Source organism: Paralichthys olivaceus, chromosome 14, assembly GCF_024713975.1.
Source record: "Paralichthys olivaceus isolate ysfri-2021 chromosome 14, ASM2471397v2, whole genome shotgun sequence".
Taxonomy (NCBI): Eukaryota; Metazoa; Chordata; class Actinopteri; order Pleuronectiformes; family Paralichthyidae; genus Paralichthys; species Paralichthys olivaceus.
Window position 1 is genome coordinate 3,307,667 of NC_091106.1, and position 14,876 is coordinate 3,322,542.

General features: G+C 40.0%; 1 protein-coding gene and 1 long non-coding RNA gene across 2 annotated transcripts in view; one reads left to right on the plus strand and one right to left on the minus strand.

The window, feature by feature from the left end:
- Positions 1-2,995, minus strand: LOC138413617 (uncharacterized). Its single transcript, XR_011246010.1, has 2 exons — positions 2,844-2,995; positions 1-1,676 (listed from the first exon to the last, which is right to left on the minus strand). It is a non-coding gene; the product is annotated as an uncharacterized lncRNA (long non-coding RNA).
- Positions 2,996-3,599: 604 nt separating this feature from the next.
- Positions 3,600-14,876, plus strand: part of LOC109629155 (cGMP-dependent protein kinase 2) — a 28,771-nt gene continuing 17,494 nt past the window's right edge. The window contains exons 1-10 of the mRNA XM_020086656.2: positions 3,600-3,720; positions 4,121-4,352; positions 5,431-5,796; positions 10,205-10,371; positions 10,847-10,960; positions 12,458-12,563; positions 13,438-13,501; positions 13,609-13,686; positions 14,098-14,192; positions 14,706-14,774. Coding sequence (XP_019942215.2) covers positions 4,231-4,352; positions 5,431-5,796; positions 10,205-10,371; positions 10,847-10,960; positions 12,458-12,563; positions 13,438-13,501; positions 13,609-13,686; positions 14,098-14,192; positions 14,706-14,774 — 1,181 coding nt within the window. The 5' untranslated portion in view covers positions 3,600-3,720; positions 4,121-4,230. The remainder of the gene's footprint in view (positions 3,721-4,120; positions 4,353-5,430; positions 5,797-10,204; positions 10,372-10,846; positions 10,961-12,457; positions 12,564-13,437; positions 13,502-13,608; positions 13,687-14,097; positions 14,193-14,705; positions 14,775-14,876) is intronic.

A 14,876-nucleotide genomic window follows, 5' to 3' on the forward strand; every position in this document is an offset into this window, starting at 1 on the left:
ACAGAGGGCAAGAAAGAGTTTATAACAACTTCTTCAAACTGTTGACAGACTCTGAATTTTTAGAACTAAGGGAAGGAGGATGGAAGCCATGGTTGACGTAACACAGAAGTAACACACTGTTCCAGTTTTTGCCAAGACTATACATTGTGTCCACTTCTCCTCCTGCCTGTAGTCAGGAGGTACAGACATGAGCACAGCTTGCAGTTCAGGAACAGCAGAGCTGGTGACTCCTTAGTTGTAGCATTGGGGGTGTTGTGGTAAGTCAGCAAGAATGTGTCCAGTCACTGTTGCAGAGGTGCAGTGCCTCTGGGAGATTTTAAGGCATGTTTGAAAGTCTGCACAAAGCCTTCTGCCAACTAATGAATCATTCTGAGAAAAGAATGTAGATGGCTGACATTGATGGGTGCTCTTCCTTCCACAATGGCTTGTTCCTTCTCATTGTGGAGACCTGATGCATCAATGATGTGGCCCAGGTACTCCACTGGCTCCTGGAAAAATAGACATTTCTCTTGTATAACATGCAGGTCATATTCCTCCAGCTTTCCCAGGACTAAATCAAGCATAATTAGGTGGGTGTACTCATCTAGCCATTCACAAGGATATCATCCAAGCAGCAGTGTGTGAAAGGAAACCTGGTCCATAGCCTTTTAGAACAGTGCAGGTTATTCCAAATGGTAAATGGTTGTGTTAAGATAGTCAGTAGCTTTCTTGACTCCTCTTCAACTTCCATTTGCAGGTAAGCATTTGAAAGATCAAGCTTACTAAAACGTTGATATCCAGCTAGGCCAAAAAGGTCCTCATTGCATGGAATAAGATATTTGTCCACACAGAGAGTTGGTTTGATTGTGACCTCCAAATCTCCACAAAGTCTCACTGAAACCATAGGTGTGGCCCAGTCACTGTGATCCACGGGCAAGATCCCTCCAAACTCAGTAAGATTTGTCAGTTTATCCTCCACTTTAGGCCAAAGAGCACATTATATGGTGGGCAAAACTTGGGCTTGCTGTCAGGTTTCAGAGTCACTCTGGCTGTAATCTGTTTTAATGTGCGGATTGCCTCTTTAACACTCTTGCTTGGTCGTTTTCCTCTTTTATAAGTGCTACTTACACAGATTCCTTTCCCTTCCAGTTGAGATTAATGGCTCTCAGTATTCTCTTCAAAACAATGGAGGTAAACTCACTTTCACAACATTCAAGGGTTACTGGGCAGTCTGTTTATTAAGAATTACTTGAACTTTAATCACACTCTGTGGTGCAAGAAGCTCATTTGTGCATTTAAGTTTGCAGACGACATCAGTAGGTTGCAGGGGCACGTCTCAAAAGCAGCTTTGGTACAGACCATTTAAAGAAACAGCAGCCACAGTGTCCAGTTCCATATTTTTTCCATTCACCTTCTGCAACACAGAAATATGTGCATATTTGCCTTTTTGAGACAGCATGTTCAGTCCTGACTCATTGTCACTGTCTGATTTGTTTCATCACTTTCATTGTCACTTGTCTCAATGCGATGCACTCTCTTTTTTTTCTCTCTCCCACCATGCTTGAGCGTGCCGTTAAAATACTGACGTCCCTTTCCATGCTTTCTCTCTGCTTCCTCTGGCACTCTCTCGATCTTTGTACAAGCAGTCCTTTTCAGTGTGGCTCATCTTTCCACAGCACTGGCATTTATCGTTAGGTCTGGAAGAAAGAATGGGGTTTACTTTAAGAGACCGCGTGCATATGTCTCCGCCAAAACAGTGTGTTTCACTGACTTCTACCATGAAACTGTTTGCGGAAGCAAAACCTCTCTGCTATCATTAGTGGTTTTGTGGCAAAATGGGCTTGTAATGCTCAAAATGTTCAATATACATTGCCAATTGCTTGTCTGAGTCATCAAAATGATCAATATGTCCGGTGATTCCTTCCATTATCCGTCTTAACTGGTTTGCTTGTTCACTCAAAGCATTAGCAGGTGACTGGCTCTTCACTGGCGGCACTCCATCGAAGTTAGCTAACACTAGCTGCGACTTTGGCCGGCTCCACTCACAAGTGACATTCAGCCTGAATGTGAGGAGAAGTGTCCAGACTTACACCTCATCACCAGCTTATGTCATGTTTTTCACTTAATGCCTATGTGCAGAGGAACACAATGACCAGGACACACGTCTGTTTAAGCGATCGAACTCTTTTACTCTGGCTCAACAAAACACAGTTACAGGTACAGACTCACATACCGAGGCTCAGAGTGCCCTCTAGCGTACTGTATATCAAATAACCCTCTGCTCAAAAGCAGTAATACATTACAAGAATAATAATACAATAGTCTTAAGTACACATCTGTCTACCTCTGGTTTCATTATCCTCCACCTGTGGGGCTCATGAATCAGGAGTCGGACCTTATGCTCTACAGCATGTGGTGTTATTGCAATTAACCTGTAGCCTTTGTTTTCTCCTCTTTTGAAAAGTGAATGGCTTAAAAAAGGTCATGTCTTATTGAGGTCTGAGTAATAAAAAAAAAAGAAGCTATCCTCAAAAAAATGTTTTCCTAACAAATATTATCAGAGTTAAGAGATCTAATAGTGTTGGGCTGAAGTGATCAAATAGAATAAAAGGGTCTATGATGGGGCAAAATGAACAAAGTACTTTGTATCAACACAAAGTACTTGTCTTGATGCAACACAATTCTGTAAATTGTTGCCAAAGCAACCAATGTCCACTATTGAATTGAGTAAATCGGAGCATTCTTTTTTTTCATGTGTATGGTATGGTAAAGATTCATTCAATCAGCTGTTCCACAAGAGCGAAATAATTCCACTTACAATCACAAATGTGACAATATACACAGTTCAGGGGAATAAAACTCACCAAATAAACCACTGAGATAATCCTACTGTTGCCACAGATGTAATGTGTAGGCTCAGTATGTGGTGGTTGGATCACTCTTGACAACTGAAACAGAAGAATGGAGACGATTTCTCTGTAAATAGCAAGTTTACTGATCTACACCCTTCACTCCTCACAACACTTCCTCATTCTGAGGCACATGTGGCTAAACTAACCAATTAAAGGCCAGAACAGCCAAGACTGAGATTAATGTGAGAATCACATGAGTGGACTGAACAGATTGCTTATGTTGTAAATGTTGAATTTCTGCCTCACAAATTAAGATTTTACAGATTTATAGAAATTGTGGCAAAGTTTGTGGTTTCTCTTCATTTTGGGTGTTATTTCATTCCACTCTGGTCAAAATGTGTTAGTATCATTATATTGTCATGATTAGTAAATGGTCTGTATCTATATAGAGCTTTTCTAGTCTTGATGACCACTAAAAGCGCTACCCATTCACACACACATTCAAACAGTGCACCTTTGGGCAGCACTTTTTTCTATGAGAACGGCATAATCCCAGCCAGAGTTAACCAGTAATGCTGAATACTGAAATTACAGAGAAAGGATTCCAAAATAAAAGGAAAAGCATAATGAGAAAGCTTACCTCATGCACACTGTGTAAATATAATCATAGCATAATCTCTGAAACACCTCTAAGCCACAAGGGGTTGCCAGATACTTCCTCTTCCTCAGCAGATCCACTTGGAAACGGTTAAAGAGCCCTCACAGCACAGATGAGTGTCATTGTGTTTGTGCATGGCAACCAAATAAGATGCAGCTGCTTGAGAGGCAGAATGAGACGGGGATCATACATACAACCAGGATCATGTTGGATGTGTTTCTCAGACAATTTGTAAGTAAATCATTGTTTTTCTCTCTCTTGATTAATATCTAGATAGATTTTGAGAGATTGTGAAGTCTGCCCAATACAAAAATCTGATTTTGATACATGGATAATTGACAGATGTCAATCAGTGATGTGTTTATTAAGAAGGCTTTGAAATATATGTTTTGATTAATATAATATAACGAATAATGTTTAATAATGGCATGTGTGACTTTTTTGACCCATGCGCACACAGCATGAGAAAGTAGTATAAGAGATGATACAAGGCATCAGTCAACCTGAAACTATATCATTAGCAAGTTTTTAATTTCTTATTTAGAATCATAATTGGTTGACTAACACATCTTCAGTCAGCCAAACAATCTCACACAGAGATGAATAATGCGTGTGATTTCATTTTCCATAGGAACACTTTGGAATTTAACAAAGTAATTAAAGAAGATAGAGCACCCTGTCTGGTTGCAGAGCTTCTTTTCAGACAGTCTTCACTGTGAATTTGACTCTTGGGCCATTCCTATGGTGGCCAGTCAGTGTGTGGCCATGGGCAATGGTTCTATAAAAGCCCCGAGGGCTGAAGAGAACAGCTGCCTGGCCTCAATCCGCACAGACCCTCCTGGTCTGGACAAAGATGTCTTCAGGTTAGAATCAATCCTTTTCATTATATTTATGAAAAAACTGTGAAATGTTTGTATTGTTTAACACATTGTATCTGTAATATGACATAGTTACAATGTAATTTAAGCATATGCCTATATTTTATCACAAATATTTTGTGTGTGTTTGTGTGAGCATTGCTATATACATTTATGTAGGGAGTGCAATATTATATAATGATGAATTGATGGATTACATTATCACAGTGCAGAGCATAAAGCTGCTAATGTATCAAAATTTTAGATTGACATTTGGTTTATTGACTCCTTTAAGGCATAGTTCACCCAAAAAATGAAAATTCACTCATTATCTACTCACCAATAAGCCGAGGGAGGGGTGGGTGAAGTGTTTGAGTCCACAAGTTTCAGTGGTAAACAGTGTTGCAATGGATATGGCTGCAACACTGTTTACCTCCGAAACTCCAAAGGTGTTTTAAGGACTCAAACACTCACCCCTCCATCGGCATAGTTATGAGAATTTTCATTTTTGGGTGAAATGTCTATGTAACTTTTACTGTGACAGCACAGTTTCGCTTATATTGTTTTGGTCTGGAGAGGCTCAAAAGACAATTTGTTTTCAATGTGGATCAGTTGAAAAAGGCTGTCATGGTTTATAGTGCAGATTACTCCACAAATCCTTCCATCACCTGATATAATGAAATCTAAGTGTTTATAATCTGATAGTTCTAATGGCATTTGTCAGTGCCCTCTAAAACATATCTTATCATCAATACATTGCAGTATCCTTTGAGGGCTTTGAAGATTCATAATTTACTACCAGACACTCATTGCAGGGTCCAACATCATTTTAGTCAAACATGTATGACTAGCAGTGAGCTTTCATCGGAATGCATGTGTATTATTTTTTAAAACATCAAGTAAAAGAGATTTAGAACCATGTTTCCATCTGAACCTGCCTCATAATTAACAGATTCATCAAGTTCTACATTCCTCACTAGATCTTTTCGACACTTGTTGCAAAGATTTAATTTGTGGATGCTAGCCTGGCTTTGTGAGACCACTTTTATGTGTATTCAGTGACTGAACTGAAATTAAACTTCAGGTTGCGGATCGCCCAACTAGAAGCGGAGCTGGCTCGTCGGAACCAAGCGTTTCGAGCTCAGGAGCTTCAGTTACAGCATCTTCAGAAGGAACTGGAGGCCAAGGTCTCTCAGATTGATAAACTCCAGGATGCTATTGGCTACAACAATATCCTGGGCTACTCTCCACCACTTCAATGCCACCATAGCCACCGCTGCTTCAGCGCCATCAACCAGGGTCCAAGCCGCTTCCATAGGGTGGCTGTGGAAGTCCACCGTAGGCTTAAAGCAAAAGAGGGTGTCTCCGCTGAACCGACATCAGAGAAATTCTGCGGAGGCCTGAGAGCGGAACACAGCTTCATTGTAAGGGCTGTCCACAAAAACTCAAAGTAAGTCTCTGGAACACTGCAAACAAAACCCTTGTTTTGAATATGAAACACTGTGTAGACTTGAACATGACATGACAAATACATATTAAGCCTAATTTGTGCAGATTATGCAGTTGTTAACCAATACAATATTTTTACCTTTCAGTTTGGTCACTGAGTAAGATTAGATCGTCAAACGGTTATAGATTCTTGTTGGACCTCCTGGTCAGCATGACCTATTAAAGCTTTTAGGTTGTGCATGAAAAATGCAATGTATAGACCTAATTTCTTAATTCTGTAAATACTTAGGGCTTACTATATCATAAATATAATTATAGGTACCATAAGCTTCATGGATACAATGCCAGTTTGGCTGGTTTGTGTTTTTATGAAACTGCTGAGATTTTCACATACAATAGAGTTTTTCCTCAAGATGGTGCTCCTGCTGATGGTGGTGAGATGGTGGGGGAATGTTTTCTTGACATAGTTTGAGCTCCGAATACCAATCAATCATGGTGTAATTATCCACGTCATGTTTCATGAACACAACAAAACATTCACCAAATGTGAATCCAGTGGAAACTTTGTGATGTGGCAGAGCAGGAGAGACTGGCTGCATGAGCGTGCTACTGACATATCTGCAGATGATGTGATGTGGTTGTGTCAACATGGAGCACAACTTCATTGATAGGTTTCAAACATCTTGTGGAATCAATAACATGAAGAACTGAGACTATTCTGAGACCCAAGGGAGGAACTAACCAGTATCATTGTGGCTTTTCTAAGTGCTCAACTCAACCTGAGGAGAATAAAAAGGTCTGACTGATAGTATAAAATGGTACTCCAGAAAATGTTAAACAAAACCATCATTTGAAAAGCTGCCCTGTTATTTATTAAGTCCGATCAACTGTGATTATCTCAGACACAATATCATTGGCTGGAGGTTGTGAGAGCTCTGGTAAGCTTTGGTAATTCGAACCACGTTTCAAAAGCCATATTAGCATTGCAGGATAATAGCAAGACGTGGAGGGACACAAAAGGCCACAGGATCTAAATGCTGGGTCTGAGTCATTATTGGCTTCAATTACACAACCGATGCTGCCCCCCTTGCCTACTACTCTGTGACTCATTCAGCATGCTCCTTTTCTGTGAATGCACTCGCACATCAACTGTGTGATGTGGTAATCAGGGATTCACACACACACACACACTTGCTCAATGAATTCAGCACCCAATTAAAGGATAACAGCTTTTATACAGAACTGATAGTATGACATTTTTTTGAAAATATAACAAAAGTAAGCATTCTCCCATTTAGCAATGTGTGTGTAACCAAGGTAATAGGTCATCATCATGCTCAATACAGTCAGGCTTGCAACTAGCCTCACAGTTTGTCAAGATTTTGCAGAGATAAGTTGAAGATGATGTGAGAAAAAAAATTGCTACAGTTACACCTGCTGATGTCTCGGTAGCTGGCATGCTGACCTTGCTGCGTCCCCAATCTTTGAAGTTACATGATGCACTTAATTTAACTAGCGTATAGCAGCGAGGTTACTGAACTTGCTCATCTAATAACAATGCATCCTGGCAGTGTTGCCCACAGAACACTGCTAGTAGCTTGAGTATGTTGGCTTTTGATTTATACATGAAATAATGCCGAGCATCCAAGCTTTTCAATATCCATTGGATGAATGGCAAATGTCATTGTGCTATACCATTACTGCCACAGTACAGAGGAAAAGCAGGAAAACATGTCCTGAGCATTTACCTGGTACTTTGATTATAGATTTGTCACTTTAGTATTTTCAATCAATAGCATTGGTCTATTTGAGATCTCAATGATGTTATTACACAAACTTCCCCGGCAAACCTTTTTGTTTCGTCTGTTTACATCAAGGACTATAGATGACATACATGTTATTGTCCTGTAATTAATTTTTCATGGCGTCTGGATATTTTGGTGCTTGTTAATGGCTCTGCGATTTAGGGCATATTATCTCCAGACCTTGTTATCCATCAGGCAGTTGTATTGGTCAATAGTGCTATAAATCGTCTGGTGTCCCATAATGCCTATGTCGCCCCTGTTCTTTCAGGGGCCAGTGATTCTTGCAGGGAGGGGCCTAGTCCCCCAGAGGCCCACAAGAGGAAGGGAGGGAAAATAACTGTGTCCATGTGATGTTTGGATGGCTGTGGAAAAGTGGTTTTCCCCTCTAAAAGCTCTTTTCCCCAAAACCATTGAGGGGATCACCTCCAATGAGTGAAATCTTATTGAGTGTGCCTTGGCCATCTGTGCACCATGCCCTGGGTTTCCCCTTCCCCATTTTCTGTTTCTGACCTCTGGCTGTGGGAAGAGTACCTGTCCTTCTATAGTACTAAGGGCCAATTTGGTTCAATACCATCATTATATGAGGACATTTTGACTTTGTCAGGACTTTTTGGCTGGTCACAAATTCAAAGGGTTGTTTTAAGGTTACGACTTGGTTCAAGAGTTAGGGTTAGAATTATAGCCATGACATTGCATCAACCCTATGAGGAATATGGATGCATTTTTGTGTTTGTCCTAGGAATTAACTAGAAATACCAGTGACTTGATCAACTTGTATAGCTGTGACCAACAGGGGTAATTGTAGAAACTCCAGCATCAATCATGGCTCTTCCACAATATAACACCAGCTCCAGTTATCCACCATTGTCTTGGGGCAACATTTAATTTGGGCCATAGCTGCTGGCTCTTGCACTGATGACTGATCGCTTTGGATCAAAGCATACCAGCATTGAAGCAGAAATTATTGTGGCCTTTACCTATTTTAAACTCTTTCCCTTCATAGGTCCTCAGACCCAATGCAAATCAGGCTCATCTGTGTGTCTCAAGGGCCGCAAAATGGTAGTGGTATTTGGTAGCTTTTTCTCTAGATCGTTACCAGGGCTGCACGCTATTAGAAAAAACTTGCTATATTATATAATAACGTTGTTGAATACTGTGATAAATATATCATAAACAGTCTCTGGCTACAGACAGAAAGCACAGACAGCTCCACAGTCAGGAGAAGGTGCACAGCCGGGCTGCAGCGCCATCGAGTCTGGGGCAGACACCAGGTTGCCATGCACGGCTCCAATACGCCCAGGGTCTTTTCATACATGCTTTTTTTTACAGCTTTTAGTGTCTCTTTCGGTAGTTTACTGCTCCTCTCTGTGTCTCTATCATTCACGATGCACGCTGTGCCAACTGCTTCAAGTCAAACCAAGAGTGCCGCCATTTCCTCCAGCTACATACATTTACTAAGTTTATATAGTCTATTTTATTTTTACCGAGACTAAGGTTACACGTGTCCGATCACACTGTGTGTGTGGAAGTGAGAGAGAGAGAGAGCGATGAAGAGAGAGAGGAAAAGAGCGAGCAGGACTGCTGATGAATGCATGCGCTGCTCTGAAGAAAGATTTAACTCATTAATAAAAGCGTCAGTCATTGTCAGTGTTGATATTGTGGCGACATGTCAGAGAGTCAGCTGATAGAGAGAGACACACACACTGACTCCACTGTGCGTGTGAGTGTGTGTGTGTGTGTGTGTGTGTACTTTTCCCTCAGGTTCTGTATCATAAATAAGCTTTGCAGTTCTTTTATATAATCAACTGCTAATAGTGATAAATCTGACTTGGGACAAACTAGAAGTTTCCACAGTAGAATTAAGTCAGGAGGAGAAGGAGCAAGGTTTGACGGAGGTGGCTCGCTCCATCCAATCTCTGTTTTCAAATCGCATGGCACATGGAACACAATTTATTGCATTTTAAGCCATATTTTGTGATTTTTGTTATATATAGCAGCCCCAATAGTTACCTGATGGTAGCATGCTGTTAAATCCCATCACATCGGTGAGTGGTTCAACACTCGCCATGCTTGGACTTGGAATTATGCCATTTTTGCTTATCATGTCTTTTTTTTTCTGAGGTATCATGTGGTTGCCAGATGAGAGGGTCTACCAGTGTGTCTCAGGTTTCTTCTTCTTGGAAATCTGCCATCAGACTTTCCTGGATTGGGACCTTGTTGGTACTTACTTGTGCAGACAGATGTGGGCAGACTGGCCTCTTGATTGTTGATGGTGCATTAATTCACTGGTTTTTACATTTACTGTGCTTTCACTAGATGACTTTGGAAGGAATTGGTCAAAACCAGATGAAATAAAGAAATTCATAAAGCTCTATAGCAAATTTTAGGTAAAGTAAATAAAATGTTACAAGGCAATCGTTCTGTTGTACTTCCCACGTGTCCTGATTCCCAATACGTCTGCTCCCACCATTCTAAACCTACACCCTCCTGCTAAGGGGGAATTTCCAGTTATTTTATTTCCCATTATTTCAGTAAACATTTTGTATACTACCTGGTCACATAAAATGACTTGACTTTGGCACTGTTTGTTTCTGCTTACCTCAGCACCAAAAAGCTGATCAACAATGCCATCATAAACAATGACTTTCTGAAGAATCTGGATCCACAGCACATGAGGGAGATGGTGGACTGTATGTATGAGAAGGTTTACACTGAGGGGCAGCTGGTCATCCAGGAGGGTGAACCTGGAAACTACCTCTACGTACTGGCAGGTAAGCATAGCAAAGTATCTGGAGCTCTAATGGGACTTGCTTTGTCTCTTTTAAAATTAGAAAGGTAGTTGTTGGTTGAATTTGAACACAAGTAAAGTATCTAAGAAACCAACAAAATCATGAAGGAATGTTACAGTGTTTTTGTTTCATTATTTACAGATGTGTAATTTTATTTGCACCAGAAACCTGGTTGTGAATCTGTTGAGAATATTACAGAGTTTTTAATAAAGTGGGAAAATCTTGTGATGCCAAGGAAGAGTGAGAAAATAGGACTGGAGAGGGGAATATCTAGATTAGCTCTGCCGTTGCCAAACATGCACATGCGGTTCTTAAAGTTGAAAAGGAACCAAAACAGATTGAATATGCGAAATAACCACAACATTGGTTTATGTTTATCTAGGTTTCTTTTGATGGAAAATCTCTCACCAAAGACACTTGTACGCTTCAACCATGTGCTTTATTTTCGTCACTGCAGAGGGCTTGCTGGAGGTCATCCAGGGTGGAAAGCCGCTGGGTGAGATGCGTCCTGGAACCGCGTTTGGAGAACTTGCCATATTGTACAACTGTAAGAGAACAGCCACTGTTAAAGGTACAGTGTGTAGAATTTAGTGATATCTAGTGTTGAAGTTGCATGTTGCAGCTGAACACCCCTCACCTCACCCTCTCCTTCCAAACATGAAAAAGAAACTGTGGCAGCCTTTAATTGTCATAAAACAAAAGGCCAAAGCTCTTTTACCTTTGGGATTACATACATTCAAACACCCCCCTCTATGTGTCACGTTGATTGTGTTTGACAACCACATCATATCATGTACATGCACTCTGCCAGCTGGATGGTACGTGAGCAGATTATTCACAGAGGGAGTTATTAAATGTATGTTAAAACTACTCATCCATCTCTTACCTTCATGGCCTTGCTGATGTTTTCATGCCTACAATCAAAACTGTTGCCTGGGATTATTATTAGCTGGAACATTTTATTTAAATGTTCATTTTAAATCTTTGAGTACGTTTTCAAAATATTGATTCTATTAAACATCCTCAAGGGGGTTACACACAATTTGGGCCGTCTTCTGAATACATTACTGTGACTTGACATAATTACTTGACAATCGGATTTTGGGTGGCTGTGGCCGAGGGGTAGAGTGATCGTCCTCTAACAGAAGTTTGGCGGTTTGATCCCAGAAGTATCCTTGGGCAAGATACCGAACCCCGATTTCCCCCTCATTTACATAAATTGCCCATAGATGCATGTATGAATGTGTGTGTGAATGGGTGATGGCAATAAACTTTACTGTAAAGCCCTTGAATGGTTTTTAAGACTAGAACAGCTCTAGAAATACAGACCATTGACCATTTGGAAAAATGCATTGCTTCCAGTGTTTGTAGTGTATTGTAATAGTAGTCATTGTCATTTACACACACATATGCAGGATAAACACTCAGGAAACGGAAATATCATTCATCATAGTTGTAGTAAACTTTTCATTTTATAAATAATATATCCAAATTTAATTTTAAAATAAATCACGAAGTCTAATGTGGAATAGTTAACCATTTTGGAAAATGTTGTGTGTGTGTTGAGTGCTAGCTGTGCAGACCAACCACAGATATTCAGTGATGTTTAGGTCAGAGCACTGCAAGAGCTTAACTGAATAGTTAATAGTGTGCAATGGTTCACTATAGAGTTTGACTTGTGCTTAAATGAGGTAGAAACCAGAAAGCCTGTTTCTCTTTCAATTTCAAAAAATGTTCAATTAAATTTTCATCCCTGGGTTGGTGATAATTCCAGGCAATGTTAGACCTATTCACTGCAGTGGTTTTATTTACTTTTCTCATTTCAAAGATGAACAAAATATGTGATAGCTAAGATGTGATAATTATATAAATCTACTGATCCCACACTTGGAAATAAGCTGCTGAACTATTCCTCTACCATCACCTGAGGACACACAAGCTTCCCAAAATCTATCAATATAATTGGATAATATGTGCCAAATGTTTTCAAGCCTGCGTTGAATACAGTCGACATATGGTGTGGAAGTGGTGGAGTTGATGAGTTGTTCATGGTTTCAATCTCAATTAGCTGTGTCCCAGTCCCACATCTGGGCACTGGACCGCCAGAGCTTCCAGACCATCATGATGCAGACCGCGCAGGCCAGACACGAGGAATACTTCAGCTTCCTGCGCAGGTACAAACGGACACACTGTGTCTCGTCTTAACCACAAACAATAATGATTTAACATTTTTCCTCTTTTCTACCTCTCTGACCAACTGGATATTCATTTAGCAGGACCATACGTGTATATGTGTACCATTGCACATATTCAATTTCAATTAAATAGAGTACTAATACACAGTACACATTGGGGACAGCAAAACTCTGCAGCCATTGTCTTACATTGCATTGAATTGTGACCTTGACAGGTTAGGGTTTTAGTTTTGAATTATGAAGTCGAGTGGGTTTCAAAGATGCTGTTTTAGGCAGGGTCTGTGCTCAGTTGGCAGCAATACATTAAAAACCCACTTGAAATGGTCTAATTATTACAGATGGAGAGGTTTTGGTAAAAAGATAATATGACAAATTGATTGCAACCTTTCTTCAATCTCTGCTATTCGAGTGTGTTTATCCCAGAGGGGGCTAAACAATTTGTCTATTTCAAAACAGCGCCTGCTTATTATTCATGTCATCCACATTTATTCCATGTGGGTGCAACATGAAAACTGTAAATTCAAATTCACCCCGAAATTTGTCACTCAGTGCAATGACATTCTTGATCTGCAGAACCTCCCAGCAACATCAGACATCCTCAAATATTGTAAATAATAGAGAAATGATTAAACATAAACAGGAAATAGAAGTGCACGAAATATATTTGTTTTCTGTTAACATTGCGATTCTGTGTATTGTACATTAAAAGTGTGCTATGATACAAATACTTACTGATTTTATTGTGTAATTGATTTCTTTATATTGTCAATGACTTCAATTTCAGAATTTATAAACTATTGATCTATAATCAATCACAACATCTAATGAAGTTGTCAATGTGTTTCCCTGTCAGTGTATCTCTGCTCCGTGACCTGCCGGAGGAGAAACTAGCAAAGATTGTTGATTGTCTTGAAGTAGTGAGTATTTCCCACTTCATGACATTTCTTTATCTTTATCCAGTTCCGAACATTTCCAGATTGTACCCAAGTGGACAAAAGAGTGACTCATGTTTTTTTCCCTGCAGGACTATTTTGAAAAAGGGGAGTATATTATTCGAGAGGGTGAAGAGGGGAACACTTTCTTTATCATTGCAAAAGGAGAGGTGAGACGTCTCTTTAAACCAAAATATTTTCTCAACCATTGTGTGCTCACGTTTTTGTTACTGCGGGACCACTCTGACAAATTATGAAAATAATACAACCATAACCATTTATATAAAACACTGTGCACTGTTAACTATATTTCAGTTACAATCAATATCTGTGGTCAATGTTGGGAAGTATTATAGTTTGGCTTTGATGGCTTTTGGATTCCTGATTCCAGACCATTCCCCTGCACCCCTCAGATCCATTTGCTAATCAACTCAACAAGTCTGCTCATCTGTTCATCCCACCTCACTCCTCAAAGTTGCCCAATAAACCTAAAGTTAACATTTAAAAAAGTCAGCAATATTAAACTGACAAGTAAAACAGTAGTAGTAGTTATTTCTCATTCTGATGTCTTCTATCTGTAGGTCATAGTCACTCAAAGCACAGAGGGGTTTGCTGAACCACAGGAAATCAAGACACTGGGAGTGGGAGACTACTTTGGAGAGAAAGCTCTCATCAGGTACGTACTTATGAATGAGAGTTAATCTGTTGCACCGCCTTGTCTTGTCCAGTGTGTCTTCGTGTCAAATGTCACAGCCTGTAAACTCAAGTCACATGAAATTTTCTGCTGGTATTTAGTACTTTGTTGCTGGTTCTAGCCTTCATGGTGTGATCCGATCATATGGTAGTGACCTGAAATAGTAGTTACTGTCTTTAAGAGCTCACATTAGCATCCAAGTCACAATCATGACAGGGAATCTCCTATTTTTATGAAAGCTTTAATATATCAGAAGAGCCAAACGAGTGTGGATGGATTCAATAGGGCAAAGTCCATTTTTCAAGAAATTTTAACTTGTAAATCTTAAATGCAGTTTTGTAACCATAACACAACATGCGGAACTACAGTTACACAATCCTCTGTGTGGTCCAATCTTGTTGTTGTATTAATTTTGCTGCTGAAGTTACAGTGTGTGCTCTTGCATTTTGGTTTGTGTTGTGTATTTTTTACTGAGCTGTTGGTGCATGTTTGCAGTGAGGATGTTCGCTCAGCCAACATCATTTGCAATGAGAGCGACACACACTGCCTGGTGGTGGACAGAGAGTGAGTAGCTGGATGGTGTTAACATGACGTGTCATTATGTAGAGTTGGACCCATATACCACGCTCTATCTGAAATGTATTTGTGTACCTGATACTGAAGGGC